At 33.3% G+C, this 23,526-nt stretch overlaps 2 protein-coding genes across 2 annotated transcripts in view; one reads left to right on the top strand and one right to left on the bottom strand.

Annotated features, from left to right (window-relative positions):
- LOC103315170 (hypothetical protein) overlaps nucleotides 1-13,902 on the bottom strand; it is a 35,802-nt gene extending 21,900 nt beyond the window's left edge. Inside the window, exon 1 of the mRNA XM_008203151.3 lies at nucleotides 13,427-13,902. The gene's annotated coding sequence lies outside the window, so the exon portion shown is untranslated. The remainder of the gene's footprint in view (nucleotides 1-13,426) is intronic.
- Nucleotides 13,903-18,665: 4,763 nt separating this feature from the next.
- LOC100141545 (putative carbonic anhydrase 3) lies at nucleotides 18,666-23,193 on the top strand. The gene is made up of 7 exons (XM_008203152.3): nucleotides 18,666-18,899; nucleotides 19,275-19,313; nucleotides 21,128-21,277; nucleotides 21,331-21,451; nucleotides 21,504-21,609; nucleotides 22,505-22,729; nucleotides 22,777-23,193. Exons 1-7 carry the CDS (start codon nucleotides 18,845-18,847, stop codon nucleotides 22,963-22,965), a joined length of 885 nt encoding a protein of 294 aa, XP_008201374.1. The 5' UTR covers nucleotides 18,666-18,844; the 3' UTR covers nucleotides 22,966-23,193.
- The last annotated feature ends 333 nt before the right edge of the window (nucleotides 23,194-23,526 follow it).

Raw genomic sequence — 23,526 nt, 5'->3', positions numbered from 1 at the left:
ATGTTTACAAATGGATAAATCTTAGGGAAAAAGACGTTTAGAATAAGTAAAGACAATAAATAAAAAAAAATAAAAAAAATGTTTTTGTAAAATTTCATTAATTTGCACCGTTTTACTAGTTTTGGATTTACAAAATAACTACTAAATTTACTGAAAAAATAATTGTAGATTTATAATTTATACATGTTGGTGAAAAGTTAGTTTGGCTATTATAGTTACTATAAATCTTTGATTTTGATACGTTAACAGTCCAGGACTGTTGTTTCTTTCTTTAATTACAGTCTAACTTTTTTCTTCATAAATAATACGTTTTTCATTAAAATATAAATGCTTACTCTAATACCAATAAAAAAATAGACTTGTAGCTCTGTTATATTTGATGCTACTACGCGATAAAAGAGCCAACTTATGTGTTGTTAAGGCCACACGTGATTTATTGGGTTTGAAATTAAAATATTAAAATAACTGTCTGGTGCGAAAAAGTTCTTCGCATAAATATAGAGAGTGAAAAATGTAAGTGACCGGTCAGAGTAATCTCTGCTTTGACAACTTGTGACAGTTGAAATTTATGTGTGGAATTAATCGGAGAGTGCTACTTTTGTTTTTCATGGCAAACCAGGTTTTCGATGGTTTAGGTTTTAACCTAAATCGTCCATTTATACGCGAACAAGAATTAATAGAGGCAATGGAGTTTATTCTGAAGTAAATGACAATCTAGAGCTTGGTAAACAACTTTAAGTGTATCGAAAATAGTCTTCAATTAATTTAGATTATCCGTAGTAGGTATGAGTGGTATAATAATTTCAAACGGCAAAAGTTGTTCAAGCCGGTTTTAGTTCTTTGTCGTGTGAAGATTTTTCTGTCCAAATCGTGTTGAATTTGCTTGAACTTGGGCCTCTTTGATGTCTTTTGGTTGCTGTCATCGCTGCGAGGTTTATTTTGCAGACGGAGGAATTAATGACGGTTATCCTTTGGTTTAAACAAAAATAATAAATGGTAGCAAGTTCATTACTGACTTAATTGGATAATTAATGGTCGTATAAATTGTCTATAATGCGGTGTATGTAGTGTTAAAAGATTTATCCTCAATCTTTTCCAGTAGGAAGACGGATAGTTCTTCCTCAACGTTGATGATGTCGTTAGGGAGTTGACTGGTCATAAATCTGGCTAGCATCAACATACATTTAACTAGCTTAAGACAATGCTTTGACGGATCTCTTGATATCTCTATATAAGGTACAGCGGACAGGCGCTGATGGTTACTTATGAATCAACGAGCCGAAACGTGTTAACAGTTAAGCACCCATTGTTTTTACGGCCCATAATCTCGTGTTTGTTATCGATGAACCTGCCACCACAAAAAAACCACTTTGCAAATACTCGACTCATATAATTAATTTTTCTGTCAAGCCTGTCACGACTAAAGGAAAGCAGAACTTTTAATTACTCAATGACAACAAAGCTTTTAATCCAATTCGAAATGAAACAAGTTTAAATTTAGTGAGCTTTTTATTTGTTTCTCTGAGGATGTTTTTCTTACGAGAGAAGCTATGTCTTCGTGGAGTGTTTCTTGTTTGTCGACCTTCGTCACTTGAATCTTTAGTAACTCACAAGTACTCCACTTGAATGTAGAAGAATTCCAAGCTTCTTGGTACTACCGCAATATAATGCTTCTGACGACGACTAAGTACCGCCAGTTTTCGGTGGGAACCGACCAGAAAAGTACAACTCTCATTCCATTATCACAAATTCATTAATTCGAAAGCTGGGATTCATCCGCGGAAATTCAAGACTAATTGCATTTTAGATTATTTCACGATAAATAAATACCTAATAAATATCGTCTCTAGACTTTTCTTATACCGTTTATAGCAATGTTATATAAGCATATTTTCACGAAATTTTTGGAATACCTAGCAGTTTAGACGATGTTATTACAGCAACACTTCAGACACAACTTGTGCAACCAAACTTACAAAATCATGTCACTCACTGCACAATCGCAATTTATTTCAAAATAATTAGAGTATTACCAGGGGCCCGAATTGAATTTATTAAACTATAATGCATAATGTATTTTCAGTAAGTGAAATGTTTTATACCTACATATTTTACATATTTTAATTCTTCGAGCGTTCATACACATTTTTAATCTACAAATTTATATATTTCGTAAACTTCCTCCAAAATTATCCAAAAGACCACCGAATTGTGCCGATTTTTTAATTTGTTGACACATTTTTGAGTCACTGTCAGTTGTTTACGAGCTTAACTTAAACCGAAAAGAAAAATAATAAAATTAAGTCAAAATTACATTGCATTTTAGCAGGTTGTTCAGCTAGAAACTCAAAAATAGGACAAAATTAGATGAATTGGTCCTTTTTTTTGTTAAACTGAAAAATGCTTCTTTCAATTTCTATATTGGTTATGAGAATATAAATTGCTTTGATTTTAATTATGTTTATTACTTCACGAATTTGACACTCTTTTTTTATAATTTATAAAGTAAATGGAAGTAAACCGAAAAATTGAATTGTGTCAGAAGTTATATTCTTATTGAATTTAGAGCGTTTAACATAATTGTGATTTACATACTCGATTATTTCGCAAAATTTCGTCAAAAATTGACCAAATAATTTGCTTCTAACGTCGTTTTTGAGCTGAAAAGTGAAAACTCAGTTTTTTGTGTGATTAACCTAAACCGGAATAAATAATTACGAAATTAGATGAAAATTATATTATTCCCTATTCCCTCTCCGATCATTTTAGCAGGTCCTTCAGCCACTAACTCAAAAATAAATCTAAAGTTATTTCTTTTTTTTTGACTAATTGAAAAGTGTGTCTTACAGTCATAAATTGCTTATTTAGAAAATTTGTTCTACTTGATCACAAATGTTAATGGAATTTATTTTTTGTATTCCTAGATACTGAAAAGTCCTTCTTTTAAAGTTATAAATTAGCTAGTACATAATTGGAAAATGAATTAATTGTTTTTGATTTAACTTTCTTTTGTTTTCTTTTTATTACTTATTATTTAATTCAACATTTTGCGCCCGTTTCACTCTATAATATTCTCAAATTCCGTTCCTAAGCCATGACAATGTGTACAGGGTGACTACTAAAAACTTCCTCGGTCAAGACATACTGTGCAAAAGATTTTATTTCGCTCAACATTGGGGATTCTATGGAACTGTTTGTAGTGCATTGACATGGACTTTTTAAAAGTGAAGAAAGGATAATACAATTAATAGTGTTATGTGTCTTACGTAATGCTCAGCGGAATAAACTCTTTACCATATAATACAGAATATCTAAGAACTGTAGTAATGCATTGATAAGATTTTTTTAACATAGCTTTAATTGTGTTATGTGATGTTCTACATAGTACGTAGGTACTTTACACCAACAAACTACTAAGATCGGTTTTATTACTTTTTACAAAGTTAAAAACACCGCACTTGAAGTCAGAAGTCTGGCTGTTTCCACTCTGGAAGATTTTTGGGCCCAATTTGTCAGTGTCAACTGTCATTATGTTAATTTTTCATACCCTTTTGTTCATTAGTAATGAGGACAAAAGCCTGAAAGTCTTACATGGGGGTCTTTGAGGGTACACCGTACCTATAATGATGTACAGAGTGTTTAAGTTAAGAATGATGCGGTCTGTCTGTTCGGTTCCTGGAAGGCTTGAAGGTCATGAAGATGTGTATTATTCCTAGGTGGGTAAATAAACGCTGCATTAATTAAATCGAATCAAAAATCGCATTGTTTATGGTAAAAGCGGAATTCGCAGCAGCACCAGTTCACGAAAGGTGATTGGACTGCCAGACAGCGTACAGACTGACTGACACGCCCTCTAGCAAGTCTGCTCCAGAACACACGCGGCCGACAACAAATTATGAGGTTTATCACAATTAACCGATTATATGTCGGTTACGTTTAAATTTATTTCTCTGAAAGGGGAACGCCGTCAAAAAAATAGCACAATTATGACGATCATTCCTCCAGTTTAACGTTTTTTTTTCATCTGATACATAATTCAAGCGATAAAAACGCGATAAACAACCAATATAGTTAAATACTTAAGGAGATTTCAATGATAGAACGCAGCACATCCGCTGAGCACTCTTCAGGACGTTCCAACAAATAGGTGTATCGAAGTGGTAATTGCAGTGACACGTGATTTATCAATTTTTAATTCTGTCAAGTGTTTGCTCAAACCGTAATTGCTTTATTGTGTACCTTCGGAAGGGTCGAGCAACTCGCTGCTATTGTATCGAGCTGAAGCATAAAACACCGAATATAATTTACAACCAGAGGCGCCAGAATAACTGCAGGTAGAGGTGACGTTTATGTGGGAAGTTACTCATAAAAATTCTACAGTGTGTCCTTAAAAAAAATCCAAACAATAACTTGTGCCTGCGCGAACGTTCAGACTTGTTAAATATCACGACTTTGCAATCATACACACGAATTTATAGTCGTATGTGCGGAATTAAAATTTCGTTGAAGGTAATCGTCTAGACGCAACACTTTACGACTAATCTCGAGAAAATTCAAAATATTTCACATTTTACGAGAGTCGTAAATATTTCAAATATGAATTTTCTACAAAGTGAAGGAATTTTATAGGGGCGACTGACATAGATATCGTCACTATATAGCAGTTAAGATTAATTTTATTGGTTATAAAGATTAGTGGTCATCTTACACCGACTCGCACCGATATCTTACATAATTTGTAACCCAAACTCGAATTTTAAATTGTGTTGTAATAAAACCCGAAATTCGGCCAGTTTGGATATGAAACAAGATTAGTTTAATTAAAAGTACAGCTGTGTGTGAATAAAAGTGGACGCGAGGAACAGTAGCGTAACTAGTGGGGAGTTAATTACGAATTAAAAGCTAAATACAGGAGGAACCCGACTACGCAATCAAAATAAACTTTGGTTAATCCACAAGAATTACATTTTCTCTGAAATCTAGTAAAAAGCGAGAAGATCCGGGGAATGATTTAATTGAAAAGAATGGTTTTGGTAACATTTGGCTTCTTAAAAGATGGAAAGACTTTATTATATTAAGAAATAAAGTAGTAGCATATACTGCTAATTAAGATAAGGCAATAGAGCACAAGTTAGACCACCGCTTATAACAGGAGATCCCCAAAAGTTTAAAATTATGGACCAATAAGTATATTAACGTCTTTTCTTGTAGTTCTTGTAGTTTCTCATTACGAAAGAAAATTGAAAAAATTACTATCTAATCTAAGCAAATGGCTAGAGAAAGAAAGCATCCAAATGACCAGGCATAGATTAAAGGAAGAACGAAGTAAAAAGGAGGTGGATAGAAAAGGGACAGAACTACCAATGGTGTTGATTCATATAAAAAGAAAAAACAAATTACCATACAGTCCAAAAATTATGCGAATGGAGTAAATGGACCTTGAAATGAAATGCTTAAGGAGAAAGGCATCAATGCCTTAAATAACAAAGAAGGAAATTACCATAAAGTATTTGCACATAGGGGCCACAACAGATTTACAAAGACTAAATAAAACAAAAAGTTTTTTCCAAAAAATTCAAAAAGAATAAAAAGGAGAAACTATAGAAAAACTAAAGGAAATGAAAAGGACAAAAGATGTAAGGAAGACAACTAAAACAAAATTTTATACGTGTCCCACTATAAATCTACAAGTATAAGAAAAACACATGCGATGAGAAGAAATTGAATGAGATATTAGGCAAAGGACACTCTTGTATTATTTGAACTAATTTGTAAATTGTACAAAATATACAAAGTCCGGTAAACGTATTGAACCAAGTGTTCTTAGGTTTAGGAAACTTTAGGAAAAAACTATCTTACTAAACTGCATTAAAAATGTGATCATTTTTATAAATCAAATTTTTCTAAGTTCTACTACCTGTAGGACGATTTTTTGTGATGAGCTTGGAACGCAACTTCCATAATTTGATTTAAAAACAATATTACGTAAATCTAAAAGAAACTTGTATACCTACCCCTTGGTAGGTATACTAGATTCACTAGAGGAACGCCTCTTCTATTTCTTGGTAGGTAACTTTTCTATCCCATCCAAGAGATAGATATCCCTTCATAGAAAAAATACCTACCAAGAGATAGATATCCCTTAATAGAAAAGTTACCTACCAAGAGAAGAGGCGTTCCTCTAGTAAATCTAGTAGTACCCATACGATTTTTTCGACGGTGTAATCAGAAAATATTTTATTTGCACCCTAAAAGTACATATTTCATGGCAGCTCGTTATTTCCTCGCGAGAAAGGAAAATGGGGAAGGTAAAAATTTTCCTCCCTAGGGAGGAAATAACGTACTTTCGCTGGAATAAGACATTTGGAGGGTGGAAAATGATATTTTTTATGACACAAAAAACGCTTAATTTTACCCTCAGTTTTACCGAATCTCTATATGAAAATTGAGTTTTGGCTACGTAGTACCTATACATACCTAACTAAAATTGGAGAATTCCAAATAAAACGAATTTATGTTGTCAGTCCCTTGCTTAAACCGAATTTTACTGTAGTTTACAATGAAATCTGAGGTTACGCCACTGGTGTAAACCACCCCGAGTTATCTGTGTGCGTCTGCACATTTCGAACAAAGAAATTTAATGGTTCGGTGACAATAAAAATAATAATGTTTCAGGTGCTAGCCCGTATTTCTTGTCGTTGCAAGTGGTAAAGTGAGACGTTTCGTAGCCGTACGATTATTGTTTCAGACGGCAGCGTGCATTAGTTGTATAATGCGATTAAAGAATACTTACGATCCGATATCTAAATTGAGCTAATGAAGTTGATGACTTGTTCGCAACATTAATATCGATAGGTATGCCCATTTCTGTCGAACATGTCGCAACATCTGTTGGACGTATTGATCGATCAACTAAATCGGAAAAATCGAAGCCATTTGTGCGTCGTTTTTGGAACACGTGTGGAATTGGGAAACGCTTTTATTTGAAATTTTAATGCGGGAAATTGATGATACCAATTAATAATTTAATAGCCTGCCAGTTCGTCGAACTAGCACGTGGTAATGCAGGTACTTAAACAATATCAGCATAAGTCAATATCGGAAGCACCTCGTGTGAAATTTTAAACTGTGCGTGAAATCGAGCCACAGAAACAAGTTTTTTATTGTTCATAATTGAGCCATTTCTATGATTAAAATAAACAAATAAATAACAATAATTACGGGCCGAAATCTCAAAAGATACAGTTATCAACAATATGGCTGTCATCGAGTTTCTCTTTTAGGTAAATTTATTTTCTAGGCTAGGACACACCCTGTATATTTAACTGGATAAAGTTTCAAGTACTTACAAATCAGTTTCTCTCGTTTTACAACGTACCATCAATCCCTTCGACCATCACTTAGGTGTCAAAAGTGTATTGTTGAAATTTTGACCGACTTGGGATTAGGGACACCTCACCGAGTTAACAGTAAAGACGACACTATGAATAATTTTACAACTGTACCTAATAATAAAGTGAAGTGGCCTTTTCTTGGTGCTTTGTCAGGTGCTTGTGTGGCGCTTCCAAAACAAGCCATAAAAGCTGATTTTCGCAAATTAAACACTCATTGGGTCTAATTCAACAAATTGATTTTATTGTTGTTTAATATTCAATTATTGGACTTTTTCAATGAAAATTTTATTACTTGGCGAATTGCTTCATAACTTTATAAACACGCATAATTTATTATTACTGCTGCTTGTTAATAATTTTATTGAGAATCTACAAGGAGGTGATTAACGACTATTGTATCTTCTTAAACGCTTATAACAATTATTATTGGCTAAAAATAGCGTCAACCAATTGTGATTTCATAGAATTCGGCACAGTTTGTTTACTTGCCCCAACAAATCATTGTAATTGCGGTTTACCAAGAACTGTTTCCGGCATAATGTATGGTGTGTGACAGTTTTTGGACGTAATGCTTTTATCCCGGCTTTTGGGAGGTCTTACAAATTTGGGATTCTAAGATAAGCCGACAACAGTAGGTAGAAGCTAGAAAACACGTCTCATATTTCTGTTATGATCTGAATAAAGGACAAATTTTGTTATTCAGTGTGTGTGTGTTTAAATAGCCAATAAGTATTTCATCGACTCGTATTGTAGGTGGGCAGGACTTAACTCTTTCGCATATTAAATGCTCGAGGCTTCCGAACAAACGACTATCATTTATTTAAGTTTATTATGATGTTACACCGTTGCTCCTTCCGTCATCAAAAAGTAAAGTATGGTTTAAATTTAGCATATCCTACATGTCAAAGTAAATCTACAATAAGTAAGTATACAATCGCATGCACGTAGGCTATAAACGTCTGTGTAAATTGTTTAAGTCCTTTGATTTGTATAGTCAATAATTGCGCTCTTGTAGATCCTCGGGTCGGCGTGATTTAAGCTAATGTATATATCGTAGGAAGTAATTAATGACATCTTTGATATAAAAGCTTTCAGGAGAAAGCTGATACAGTGGACAATTTTTGCGAGTGCAACGGACGGGAACAATAATTCACTCATTGTCTTATTATACATTTCATTCATGTTTAATTGTAACTTAACACTCATTAAAATACCAACAGGTACATGTACAACTACCGTGATTATGGTATTAATTTTTACCATATGGGAACATTCCAGACAGGAATATTTCAGCAAGGAGGCTCGGCCGCGAGATTTTTCAAAATATACCTATATTAAAAAGCATTCAGAATAACCAAAGGCGGTCAGCCTCCTTTAGTAGAAAGCTTATTAGCATTATTTATGGTTTATATAAATTATGACGCAATTAACTACCACGATCTCTTAATTCCATACCATCAAAGTGCCGTTTCTTACACCACTATAAATTTCAAGCCGAATGAAAAGGAAAAATTAAGGAAATTCTGTGTGCAACAGAAAAAAGCTTTCAATAGACATTACTCCACCACCTAGTGAATTAAATTTAATTAATTAATAATATTACAAAATGTCAAGATTACAAACATGTCTTACTTATGTTGCTTTCATTGCCTAATTGATCAATTTCCTGTATTTTATTCAGCTGTATAAATTTGTAGCCAACTTTGTTATCTTTTCGTATACATAATTAACACTATTCAGTGTGATTTAAGTTGAAAAAATGATTGTACGACAAAGGTGTTATCTTTATGTTTCAATCGTAAACTTGCTTAATATCCTATTGTTGTCAAATTTTGCCCGATTGTTGACACAAATGGCAAATAGTGATGGTGACAGCTTAGTTTACCGGATTTTGTGTCATTACGTAAGCCAGGCAAGCAATATGTTTAAAATGCATACCATAACGACTAAATTATACATATTTTCAAGAAGTAAATCATGAATCTTCAAGGTGGTCAAATTAAGTGGAAGAATGCATACATAAAACATAATTCAGAGATTTATTAGGTGTCTTCTAGTTATCTGTTAATCAGTTGAAAGTATACAAGTCGAGATTTATGAAGTTGAAAAATTTCTTGCAACACCGAACGTTTGAAATAATTTTAATAGCCTGAGATTGATTCGGTTCTGAAGCCAGCCGTGTTCTCGGCTCCACGTAGGTTCAAACAATAACACAATCAAATCAAAGTGAATTTATTGTGTCCAGACAAGTAACAAGCGTGAACAATAAACGTTGGTTCCATCGTTTAGACCTACCACTGGATCGATTGTGTTGTTAACACTTTTATTGGTTTCCTATCTTGTGTGGTACATTTGCATCTATTCAATATTTTAATCGAGTTGAGCGTTTTTCCAATTTTATTGCCTGTTATTATCGAGATGCAACTAGTGAACCAGAAAATCAAAGAAGGAAATAGAAAAATCCTATGAACATGTACCACGATTTATGCAAATTTTCGATGTTACAATCGGTTCGAAAATTTGTAAACACGTAATACCCACAGGTACAGGAAAGTTCACGTTGTTTTTCCCAATTTGAATAAAATTCCGAGAGGCGTTAATCAATTCATGCGAGTGACGAATTGCATTTAAATGTTGTTGTGTCGGTGTTAATGAAGAAAAATGTCGATTGTCAGCCGATAATTGAGTAAAGCAGCCACGAATAAGCTGTCCGTCAATCCTTAAACCTTCGCGACTTTATTTACAATGCGGGAAAACACATTTTAATACCGTCCTTGCAATAAATAAGCTTGTCTCACCTTGTATTTGCAAAAGAAAATGTGTTTAAATGCCTAATAATTTACGCTGGAACAAGAACTGATTTCTAACACCGCGATGGACATGAAATTATTTAAATCGAATCGAAAAATTCATCACGTTTGCGCTAATGCTGGGTGGCACCGCTCAACTATGCCCATTATTTCGCGTATAGGTGGCATCATTGATAATTCTGTCTGCTTGTTTCCAACTTGTCAAACACGTCGCACATTCATAATTTAAATGTCCATTTATTTGAATTTGTTTACAAGGATAGATTAGCTTTTTTCGCCGATCGTCTGGAATTTAACATTAACATTTTCAAGCCACAAATCTAGGACAAATTTTTTACGCGACGCCTCGTTCGGGGTAAAAACGCAATTAACACATATTTATGTCGTACCACGTGTCATAAATATTTCAAGACCCCGAATCTGTATTTATTAAATATGGTCTGGGACCGAGAGGGTGCCAGGTTTTTTTGGGAAGTTTCTCACAATATCCTCAATTTTGAAATAAAATACATCTGTTGGGTGAGCAATCATAATCGGTTCGCGCCTTTTACGGGAATATGTTTCCGCGTCTGGAATCAATTAACGCACTAATTGGCGAACGGCGAGACGCTGATTAATTGCATTACAATTAGCCATTTTTTCAGCGGGAATCGTAAAGTTTTTATTAGAATCAATAAATTGCTAGGTTTAATATGTTATCGACTTTTTAAAATGTCATGTTTTTTATTTCTGTGTCACAGCGTTTAAAAAAGTAAAAAGGTATTATGAAATGCCAATACATTTACTTATTTAGTTTCGTCGGCTTCCTCTTTTATGCAAATCAACATATCAATAATTTTTCGTTTTTTGAGCGTAGTCAACAGTTTATTTTTATGTTTACTTCACTGATTTCGGTAATTTGGCGATGAATTTATAACGTGTGATGTAAAACTCGTCTAATTGGAGTATGTTTGGTGAGAAAACACTTCGATCCCACGTTGCATTTTGATAAGATGCTCTTGGTCAGTTCAAGCGATAAATATTGCGGACGTCGGTGTTGATTTCGCGTTGTCGGCTGTTAAAATATTTGTTGTGCGTGTCTCCGCCTATTCTATCATATTCTTCGCCCCAAGAATTTGTCCAATATTTATCGCGTCTATTACTTTCTAGCCAGGAAGTTCTAGTCCAATAGAAACTTGAAACATTGCCCGCTTATTATGCTTTCGCGCCATTCCCCTCTCAACACCAATTTCAAATAACACAGACAATAATATTGCAAGAGATTTACACACGTTTGCTTTATTTGTCCGGTCAAAACGCACCGCAAATAGACGATAAACCGGAGCTTTGCTCTATTCTCGTTTTGTCCAACACTTTCGGAGACAGTCTAACAATAACCAGGCACGTAGATTGCAGAAAAAGATTAAAACAAGCATTTTACACGCAATAAGTCCACATAGACTGGCGCGGATAAATACTCGCTGAGAAATTTTGGCGTTGGATTGGAGACTTATCGTTGCGTGATCAAAAACCAGATTTATTCACATACAGAGTGTGCCAGCGAGTTGTAAAAGTCCCAGCCTTTGAATATTAAAAAAATTAACTTTTTTTTACCAAAACAGTAGTTACGAAGCTTCTAACTTAACTACAATTAATTTTTTTTATGCAGAATGTTTCCTGAACTAGCTACAATACAGACTTAGGTTTTTTTTAATAGAAGGCTATATGCTTTGCTTATATATGCTTTTTTGATGTAGCATGGATGTAGCTTTTAGCTATATTGTTTTTATCCTGAATCATATCGGTCGCTGTTATTAAATTTTTGAAATACAGTGAAACACCCAAGATACTTCAAAATTTGTTCATTATAACCGAAGGTGGAGTGTGTGGAGCAATTTTCACTTATATGTTTGAAATAAATACAGGAAATAAAGTATTAATCTATTTTATTAAGAAAGATAATCACAAATATTCTATTTATTTCTTTATTTTTGGTATGTTTGTTATATCCAAACGTTCGTTAAAAACCTGGTTCGTTATAGCCGAGTTCCACTGTAATTTGATTTTTTTGACGAAAACGCAGTTTTTAAAAATGTATTACATAAAAACTCAAAATCAAAGTTGGAACTTTCACACTTTATAGAAGAAAGTTCAAACTTTAAAAATACAGTACAGAATACAGTAAAATAACTAAAATTTGTGGCTAATTTTTAACTACCCGTATAAACTCCTAGAAATGATTTACTATAGTAACAAAAATAATTTTAATTTTGAAGTAATTTTAACTATGCTCTTTAAATGGGTGAAAGTCCCACTTTTTAGGGTTCATAGTTTTTGTGTAATAAATTAAAAGAAAGCGTGATTTCTTCAAAAAAATCAAATTATTGCAAAAACTAAGCAAAATCGAACAATTAGGTTTAGATTAAAGTCATCAGTTTTAAATGCTACATCCAAAAATGCAATAAAATTTGTATTCAATTAAAAAAAAAACAAATTTTGTATTGTAGCTAAATTCTGATTTTTTGAAACGCCCTGTACGTTTGAAAATAATTTTAGTTTCTGCAGGCGGTTTGTGAAAGAACTATTTATTTTTCAATTATTGTTTAAAGCTAATTAATGGGCTTTTTCTCCAAGTCATAGGAGACGTCTAAATTTTAATCAGCCGTGTCAGTAAAAGCACCGTTTTTCTAGACGATGTCACGTAAGTAATAAACATGATTTCAACACATCGGGGTTCAAAAATCTTGACAAAGACACCGATGGAGCATCCCAACGTTTTGTATATTTGTGAACATCAAAAATGCGTGCTTCTGAAATTCCGAGAGTTTCATTGAGAGAAAGTTCATTCCCGAACAAGATAATAAATTTTGGTCTGAAATACGAGGGCTAATTATGTAAGGATTAGCTGACTTTCCGAAATAATTAACGGGAGTAAACACCTAGCGGGGCAAATATATCAATCGAGGCAATTATGTTTGATATTTAATTTTTTATTTGCGTCTCCCAAATGTTGCCAAAATCTAATTTTGGCGGAGTTGGAGGTAAATACTACTTGCGTAACACGAGGAAGAGGATAGAGTCTAGACTCGAAATGATCTAGTTTAAGGATAATGTGGGGGAGTATTTGGGTGTCTTTTAATTCAATGGAGTTTATAAAAAGCAGTCTTATAAACAAGCAGCGATCTAATTAAGATATTTACAATCAGTCGAAAGTGGAGAATAAATAAAGCTTGTTTAACTTACCGTTTCGAGGGAGTCCTGATGCAGGTGTAAATAAGCAACGACAGATCACAGATGCAAGAGTGCAGATCGGCGAGACTGTAACAAGTTTCACAACACAACACGAAAATAAATCAATCAGCACATTGAAGATTATTGACCCAAAAAATTGCATTGATTGAGTCCTAGAGTTGAAATCACTTGTCGCGCAGGTGAACAACAGTTTACTAAAACAACAAATTACTGGCACTGGAGGGCATCTGCTTTCGGGCTACATTTTAGCATCGCCTCCTGGAGGAGAGCTGTACTCTTAGCAACTCGTCTTCACTAACTGACAGGACTTGCACTGTTAAAGATACAACTGTTGGTAGCAACAGAGGGAGCATGTTGGACACCACGACAGCAAACGCCGACTGTTCCGTAAGCTCTGAGAGTAAAACACAAGACTTGATGTTCCACTACCAGTCCGCGAGGCCTTCCAACCCAAATTTCCAAAAATCCACAACAGTTAATTCAATTATCATAATCGAGCCACTTCAAGCCGTAAAATATTGGACGCTATTATTTGAATCCTAAACTGCCACGGCAATTTGAGCCGTGACTTTGATTCAAATCGAGCTTAAACTCTCGCGCCATAAAATGATTTTATTGTGCGAATTCGTATCGCCGAAGAAATCTCGAGACAAATTCCGGAGATGAGCAACGCATAATGACCGAACAAGAAGAAGAAAACGCCTCCTGCAACAAGCGGAACCGACGTTTTCGCTCCGTTCAATTTAATGTCCCACCCTAAAATTAGCAGCGATTATACAGTTTAAAATTATGGTCAATTTCGTTGATTTTCGGCTTCCAGCCAAAGTCTTTATCTTGTCGCATGTGTGCTTTATCGGCGAGATCTTGAGGTGATACAAAGTGGGAGCGGGATTCTTTCGAAATAAAATAAATTTTCTCGTACGCGGTTGAAAGTTAAGAAGTATCCTCTCACCTGCGGAACGGATGCAAAATTTATGGGTATTTAGTAGTAGGAAATTTACGTAGCAATTTCGTGTAACATTTTATATTATTATAGTAATAATAAATCGACTTACATTCTCTCCTCCGAGCCTACTTTAGCTATTGCGACTTCCAGGAAAATCTGATTATTTTTGCAAATGTTTTTCCATCACAATTTGGCACAACTTTGGGAACTAATGGATGAATTTAAAAATTTATGGTGCCTACTTTTCCGACATTAATATTTAAAATTTATGTAAAAAGGCGCCGTGAAACAAATTTAAATTGACTTCAAACAACTTTAAGACACATTAATAACGCGGCCTTATTAATTTATTAAACAATATTGACACTTACATTTCCATCTGATACTTTTTCGGGTTACCGACTTTGATATTTAACACCGAGTAACACTATCTGATAAGTTCAACATACATCACTTGAATATAGCTGTCAGTAGTACACTTATTAACATACAACTTCATAAATTTGAGAAATATTAACTGGCGGCGATCCAGTATGGCAAAATAACTATTTTAATCATAATAAATTGGATTAATTTAGTTTTATCTCCTGTTCAATGGCACCAGTGCGTGGTCAAAAGTCAACATTTGGAAGCACTTAGCCGAAGAAGTGTTGTTACAGATGTCTTCTTTAGCAACGACCAGAGGCTTGAAAGACATGGACTTTGTTTTCGTAATTTTTGAAACTCTTAATTTGCATCATTTGGACCTCCTCCAACGAGGTTTGAGTAACGGAATGAAAAATATAAGGTGTCTGGGCTTGATGAGGACATTAGCTTTCATCATGCGATATTTTTCGGAAATTTTTAATAAGTATTTCGGTAAATAATAAGAGCTGGATTCCATGTCAGGGCGTGTGAACGTCCAGTATTTGCAGAAGATGTTTTGATTGTCGACTGCGTGTCTTAAGCGGTTTCCTATTTCCACTTTGACACCTCTTAAGAGTCTGGTCACTAAAAAGGTAAATAAACAACTGTTTTACAATTTGTTTACAAATCAAACACAACGCCAAGAATGTCCCTTTATTGGTCACATTTTTCTAGACTCCTGTTGTGGCCATTTCTTTGAAGTCGGAAAATCGACGTTAACGATAACAAGCAAATATTGGTTCGTTAACTGATTTCGGCTATAATTAGATTAGTCAATTTTGAAACGACTCTTTTATATCAAAGGAACGAAGATTTATGTTTATAACACATTTAATATTGATGTAATGTTTATGGATGACCACATGTCTGAGAAGGTTCGATTTACTCTAAAAACGAAAAGAATGTTTGGTTCGAACCTATAAATATTTCCTGCTCATTTCCCAGAAGCCCACATTCGTTTCCATCAATTTTTATTTGGAAGAATGACAAATATTGCACTTTATTGTTGTCTGGCATCATAACGCTTGTAGTAATTTTCAAAATAAAGCAACGAATACTAGACACTGAGTGGCTACTCCTTTGATCTCGCCTCTTGCTTATTTTCTTTTCTGTTTAAAATTCCCCTCAATTAAGTGGTGCTTTCCGCCTTTTTTCCAAAACTCCCGAAAATTATGAACTGCTCTTAAGTTCATAAATCGGACGTCATAAAATACATGGAATGTTTTTGGGCCATGTGGTTATGATCCACACGGTGGAATTTTAAACTTGTAATATTCCTGAAAAGTCAAACACCTGGTGATGAAGGCAAAATCTGGGCGTGTTTTCCGGCTCTCTGTTTACACAACTTCCGTCAGAATTTTCGTTGTGTTTTTCCAGTTAAACTCACACTCGAATTAAAGATACAAGAGCTATAAATCTAATACAAGTTATTCCGAGTGAAAGCTTTCGCTCGCTGCTTGTCAGTCGTTTATGGCCCTCGCATAAAAGGGACGCTAAAATTTATTTTGTTAAATTTAATGGCACTGTCGACAAAAAATATTTATAGGCAAACTTGTAATAGAGATCTCATGATGAAGCGGAACGATCAAATCGATATCGACTCATGAATGAACTGAATCAAGGCTAATAATAGGATCAAAGTTAATATCGCACATTATTCCAACATTGCAAATTATTAATAGAACAGGGGCGATATTTTTAAATTTACTGTTTCGGTTGATTCACCGCTGAGTGATGGTGAAAAGTTCAGGTAGACCTACTTACCTGTTAAAAAACGTTTAGGGTTCATTGTCTCTGATAAAAGTATGAATATTGATGAAAGTGATGTTGTCAACCCCAAATATTAAATCAACCAATATTTGACTTTGAAAAAGCACGCTAGGAATAAAGGTGTTAATAAATATAGCCCAACTCCAATAAGAGAAATGAAAATACGCTTTTATTTATTTGAATCATTTCACAGGCTCAAATAACAATGACAATATTGGTAAAACATTAGCAGAAATTTCTTTTGGATTTGAATTAAAGAATTAAACCAGAGCTTAATTGATTTAGTTGCCCTCTTTTGGTTTGTCTGCAAAACAATCTACAGTTTTCTTTAATCGTTTCAGTGTTTTCTTGGTTGTCTATTAACCAAATATAGACTGAACCAAAAGTAAGACAAAAAATTCATTTCCTTTTTCAAAATAAATTTTGAACAGGTCGATTTATATTTTTTTTAGATGCTGTCATTTATTCTTAATTTCTTTAAATGACACCATTTTTTATTCACTGTTTTAGATAGTATACATATCTTTATCTTTCTGATAATAAGAAGAAAAATCAAAAATGAAACAAAAAAATAATAAAAAAAATTAACAATAATAGACTTTCTTTTTTTGTTCTTGACTTATTTTATAATTTGTGCATTATGTTTCTGTCTTACGATAGAGAATGTAATGCTCTATCCGCCCGTATTTTTTTGTTTGCTTTGTGTTAACCGTTAAACAATACAACCATTTTTTTCAAATTGATTACTTTAAAAATTTAGATGGTAATGGAATAACTACGCTCTCTGTCAACTTTAACGGAACTATCGAAGACGGGAACGTTTTAATTGTCCTTTCGTATCCTAACTTTTTATAATCTTTAGATACATATACGTAGTACTATCTAAAACACTAATTAAAAATGTCAGTTTTCATTTAAATAAATTAAAAATAACTTTATTATTATTATTATTATTGTTATTATTATTATTATTATTATTATTATTATTATTATTATTATTATTATTATTATTTTATTATTTAGTCTGTATTTTTTTAATTACATTCTAAATCATTAAATAATGGGACGGTAGAAAGTGATAAAATTAGAACATTTTTTTATGAAAGTGTTTATTCTCTATATTTTATAATAAATAGGTCTCGACGGAAGTCCATCGATTATGATGCAGATCTTTTGACCTTTTGTGACGCTAAATTCAAATCGGCTTTTGCTTAAATGTCCATTTCTGACTGAACGCAGCCGCAAAATCGATATTTGGTGGCATTTCTCCTCTATTTTCGAAAAAATAAACAAAGTCGGCACAAAAATAGCCCATTCTATTCTCGTAGTTGCGTCTTCAGGTTTTGTTGACCTTTATCTTATCTCTGAGTCGAAGGCGAAAAGAACATTCGGATTCGGAAGTAGAGTTAATTTATGCAAACAAATTCGAGTTTAATTTTTATTTAATTGCTATCGCATAAAATTATGCACATTTTAGAATTTTTATTTAGCTTGTCCTTAACCTAAACAATTCAATTGTTTAATATATTGTTAAGCAAATTACTTTGCATTAAGAAGATATGGTCCAATAGGTACATACCAACGTTTACGCGTTAAAAACCAGCACTAGCCTTGTTTAGCAATTTACAAAATTTTTATAAAAACACAACGAAAATTTTATGCTGTCAAGTTCAGCTGAATTGCGAAATTTAATATGCGCTATTAATTGTGAGTAATAAGTAAATGAGCAGAAAACAAGTTTTTATCCGGCGGACTAACTGACAGTTATAAATAAAAATCTTACATGCTACGAATTGTAAAAAATTGTTTACTTTAACTATTGATGCGGAAAGAGTTACAAATTATTGTAACAACTGGCTCCTTTCATTTTTTCTTCTGCTGATGTACGCACTCAAGGCTAAGCGGAATTTTAGTTACCTACTCACTTGGACTAATAAAATTAGTATTTTTAATTAAGAGGAGCAACGTGACTGTCTTACAATTACTAGCATCACCCATCTAATAAAACCCAGTTACGCCGGCAATTATTGTTCAGCTCAAGATTATGAATTTAAGTAATCTAATCTAATTTCTATAGCTTCCGAAAACTGATAAAGCGTTTTGAATCGGTTTTAATGTGTATGCAGTGGTGGTGGGTGCGGAAAATAATCTAAAAATCACCGTCCAACGCCCATCGAAGGGCAATTTCCTAATTGTCTAGTAGTTGTGCACTCGTATAAGGAAGCAGTCACCGGCATCGACTATCATAGTCGTAGCTCACCACTCTAGTTGTACTCACATTGTTTAATATGAATGTTATTGTGTCACTACTCTTAGTTCTAGCACTCACTCTTCTCCACACAGGTAAATAATTTAGAGACTTTTTAGCTACAATCAATTAATTCGAAGGAAGTGATTTATCCGCGTTCTGTAATTGCATTTTACGTTAGGAATTTTATCAAAATCGTGTTTTTGAGTGTTCTTTTTGAGTGACAGCTGCAGTGACTCAAGGAAACTTGATATATGATGTGCACTTCTTGCAAAGGTCGCTTCGGATGAAACTCACATTGACACGGATTAAAGGCCGTAAAAAATTGGAAAAATTTAAGTTGACTTGCTGTTTAGCGAATCTAGCTTACACAACACAAAATAAAAAATAAGCGTGCAAAATATGCAAACAATAATATTTTTAACCTCTTTTATTGACCATGAATCGCATTTTATTTAATTTTTTTACAGGACTTGTCTCTTCGCACAAATGGGATTACATACATGAAGGTAAGTAATTAATTAATACAAACTTGCGATTTGTGACGTTGACAAAACGCCAAAGGCATTGAATATTGAGGTGTTAATTTTGAATTACCTACACAATAGGTGCTAGACAAAGTGATTACAGGTGATTAATATTTGGTCAAAAAGTTAATTCGGTGATTTATAGATTTACGACCTAAATGATCATTATTTGCAATAGAATTGAAATGTAAGCCCCTCGCATGTCGTCAATGAGGATACGTTCAGTTAAAGCGAACTGTATATCTGTCCTGTTTTAAAAAATATCAAGTCGTATGACGTAAAATTTTATTTTCTAATTAATTTTTCATTAAGTGGATTAAGAAAAAGACTCGGGATGAGATAAAGCAATAAAGCCAGATATTAACTCCATTACTTTATCTCGAACTGGTTTCATTTATTTATACAAGTGAATCAATTATTTTTTATTTCAAACGCAAAATATTCTATAAAACAGCTTGCTCTCAATTACGGATCGTCCAGAGGTGTGGCTTTAAGTAATTAAATATTGATCTATCTGATATATCTCAACCTTAATGGGGCGAAGCCTGTGTTCCGACAAATAAAGTTTTGTTATTAAAAAAAAAGATAGTAAAAATTTAAAACACATAACTTTTTATTGTCAGGAGTGTAATGTGAAAAATAATATACCATCGTAAATTCTAAACATTATTATTGCATGTAATGGATATTACAATGACTACTAAACTAAACCAAACAATTATAATTTAGCAATTAAATTTGCTGACCAAATAGTATTTGTATACTAAGGGAGGAAAGGTACATGATTTTTTCGACGTCTTTGTTAGAAAAAATTGTTTCTCACCTTCCAAATATTCCATAAATGCACGTTATTTCATATTTTAACAATTTTGGTGTTTGTATCAATTTCATTATCAATAAAATAATAATTGCATACACTTTTGGGCAGTTTTTATAGAACGATGTTTTTTTTAACAAATGACTATTTTTCTATAATCTTTAACAGAGCCGTCGAATTTTGATCTATCACTCAAAATAACTTTACATTTCTTACTAATCCTCGTTGATTTTGGGTAGGTAAATTTAAATAGATATAGCCACAAAAATTTAAAATTAATTTTTATCTTTGTTATTATTTTTTTTAATAAATTTGTACGAGTGGCGAGGAGAGAGAAGAAAAGAGTAATAACTTCAAATATTTTTTATTTAACAACATAATTGTTTATTGTATCTGAAAATTCATTATTCAATAATTTTTTTCAATTTTTTTTTGTTTATGAAACATGTATTATGTAGCTTCATCGTTGAAAGACAGCTTTCTGTGAAGATTTTTTCTAGTTTGGGCTATGGTGGGGTATGTGGTTTATTAAAAAAATTAATCTTATATAGTTTAGTCTTTAAACACGTGAACAAGTGCCATTTAAAAGTCCAACAATATTTATATGAATTTTTTAATGTTTTGAAATAAATCGAGTAAATGAAAATTGCTCGGAAAATTGCAAATAATATTTCAATTTACTTGCTAAATTATTTTTCGAATCTTTAAAATATTGATATAGTCACTTTATACTCGATAAAATTTTTCTCTCATTAGTCATTATTTGTTGTTTAGTGTTATCAGTGTGCTTAATTTTTTACAAAATTACCTACATGTCCAAATCATTTGCAATTACTTTGAACAGTTTTTTTTTGGAAGTGTGTTCATGATATTTTTATGTATTTTACCGTTTGTTGCAAATTCACGCTACATCAACTCGAAATTACTATTTTTTCTTTGCTTAGTAATATTATAAAGTTTTGTAATAATTTTTTTTAAGACAAATGGCCCACTGCTTGCAAGGAGGGCCGAAAACAGTCTCCCATCGCCTTATCTCGAGGCATAGCCGAAGAACAGGCCTTTTCTTCGCTGATTTTTGAACAGTATGACATTACTTATCCAGTCCAGTCAAAGAATAATGGACATTCGGGTAATTAGTGTTATTGATTTAAATAGTCTGAAATTACGTGTGGATTTTTTAAGTCGAGATACGTCTCCACGTCCAAAACCAGCCCACGGTGCGAGGTGGTGGTCTGCCAGACATTTACCGTTTGGACCATTTGCACTTCCACTGGGAGTCGGAACACACCATGGACGATCGAAGGTAGAGTCCCAGATTTGCTTAAAATACATTTTTCGATCGATATATCTTGTAGATTCCCGCTTGAGCTCCATCTGGTTCACTATGCGAATAAATACGCAAATCTGTCGCAAGCTCTGCAATACAGTGGCGGAGTGGCGGTGTTTTCCGTCCTGTTTTATGTGTGTTGTGTGGTTATGTAACAGTGGCGGCTCGTGGATACAAAATTAGGTGAAGAGCTAACAAATTAACGAAAGGATAACCTTTATTTTTGATTGAGTAATTATGTATAAAAGTAAAAATTTGGGCATTTTTGAGCTTTTTAGCACGTCTTTTAGACAAAACCACTTCTTTTACATGAAATCGCTAGAGCAGACCAGAAAATGAAGACTGAAGCTAACAATGTGTTGGCTTTTTTCTTAGATCTCCCTTGTTTTTTGAGCGAGAAGTTAATCTTGTAGAACTTTGTCAAAAATGATTAAACTAGATCCATTTTGGGCTAAACATTTTCTTATTTTGCTAAATTTCCAACTAATAAGGCAAAAAGTAAATGACAAAGGTCGAAATTAACGTTGAGTGTTTGAATGATTTGCTTGATTTAAGCGTTTTATAAGTGACAGACTGCAAATTTTCCTTTAAAGAGCTGCCAAATCAGTTTAAAGTCATTATTTTTGCTTTTTTCTTATACCTATGGATACATTTAAATTAACAATACACTGTTTTCGCGAAATTTTGCTCAAATAGACCGAAAAAGTACCAAAGATCTAAAGTATTCTTTGTCAAACAGGTTAGCACATTTTTCAGCCAAAAACTCATAAGGAAAAAATGTTGTATTGATCTCGTTTTTGTGTAAATCGGTTCATTTATTCACCTCGTGGATGGTAAACCTCTCGTTATCACTCGCCGTTTAAAAATCCAGTCGGCAACAAAGTGCTTTACACTCAAACTTGTTAAATAAGTAGCTATTTTAAAATTGGTTTCTATGGATTTTAGTGAAGTGGCACTTCACCTACTTCATCAAGCGAGCCGCCACTGTGTGTTATTTAATGGGTTTTTATTGACGAGGATGTGTTTTAGTTGTCACCGGATGATGATGTACAATTTCAGCCTTTAATTAATGTCATCGATAAATTGCAAGATAAAATAAACTCCATACAAGAAATGCACGTCAAAGTTGATGATTACTTACCTAGGGATCGGGCGGGGTATTATCGTTATAATGGCTCACTTACGACACCGGATTGTACGGAAGGGATTATTTGGACGGTGTTTACTAATACTCTACCTATCTCGAATAGTCAGGTGAGATTAATCAGGATTTAGAGTTCGTAAATAACACACACTTGTAGGTCAAGTCGTTCCCGATGTTGAAGACGGATCGTGAAGGGAATATCTTACAGAATTATCGCTCTTTGCAGGAACTTAACGGAAGGCGAGTTCACATTAGATCGAGTCCGGTTTCCGGGGCCAGTACTTACCTAATTTATTCTCGAATTTTTTATTTTGTTTTATTTATTGTCTTAAGTAGGTTTAGTTAAATTTTTGGAACGTGAATCTAGTCAAATTGAATTAAACTTTAGAATTCTTGCCGCATTGTAGGATATTATTTTACGAGGTTTCATATTAAGCATGATTCATGGTTATGAGAGATTAGGAAAAATATTTGATTTGTAATCCTACAATATCGCACACGTGCAAGTTGTTAAATTATTAGGAAAAAAATCTCTGTGAAATTTTAAAATGTATTAAAGTTGCGTACTGTTTTACCGAATTTTTTTCTTCCCTCACCTAATAAAACCTGAAACAATAAAAAATGGCTCTCTACTGCATGCTGCATAGTAGGTAATTAAAATTTACGTCACGCAATATGAATATTTATCACAATATTTAATGGTTTGCATCTCTTCTATTTTTTAACGGTATTTCAGAAAGTACAGGATGACCCAGAGGTGCGTTCAAGCTCCATAACTTTTTTCTATGCAAACTACCGATTTGATTTTTTTTAAAGATAAGTTTCACAATGTACAATAAAGCTCATTCTGCAAAATATATTTCAATTTGTATACAGGAAAACAGGTGTACAAATATGTTCTGTTTTT

The sequence above is a fragment of the Tribolium castaneum genome, chromosome 4 (assembly GCF_031307605.1).
Source record: "Tribolium castaneum strain GA2 chromosome 4, icTriCast1.1, whole genome shotgun sequence".
In the NCBI taxonomy this organism is placed as follows: Eukaryota; Metazoa; Arthropoda; class Insecta; order Coleoptera; family Tenebrionidae; genus Tribolium; species Tribolium castaneum.
This window is presented reverse-complemented; position numbering and strand designations above follow the sequence as displayed.

What these genes read in the sequence shown, in the direction of transcription:
- LOC100141545 (XM_008203152.3), top strand. Translation starts at nt 18,845, where the DNA reads ATGAATGTTATTGTGTCACTACTCTTAGTTCTAGCACTCACTCTTCTC. An exon ending in TGTTTTCCGTCCTGTTTTAT is followed by an intron (nt 21,610 to 22,504) that starts GTGTGTTGTGTG and finishes GATGTGTTTTAG; the next exon opens with TTGTCACCGGATGATGATGT. An exon ending in TACCTATCTCGAATAGTCAG is followed by an intron (nt 22,730 to 22,776) that starts GTGAGATTAATC and finishes ACACACTTGTAG; the next exon opens with GTCAAGTCGTTCCCGATGTT.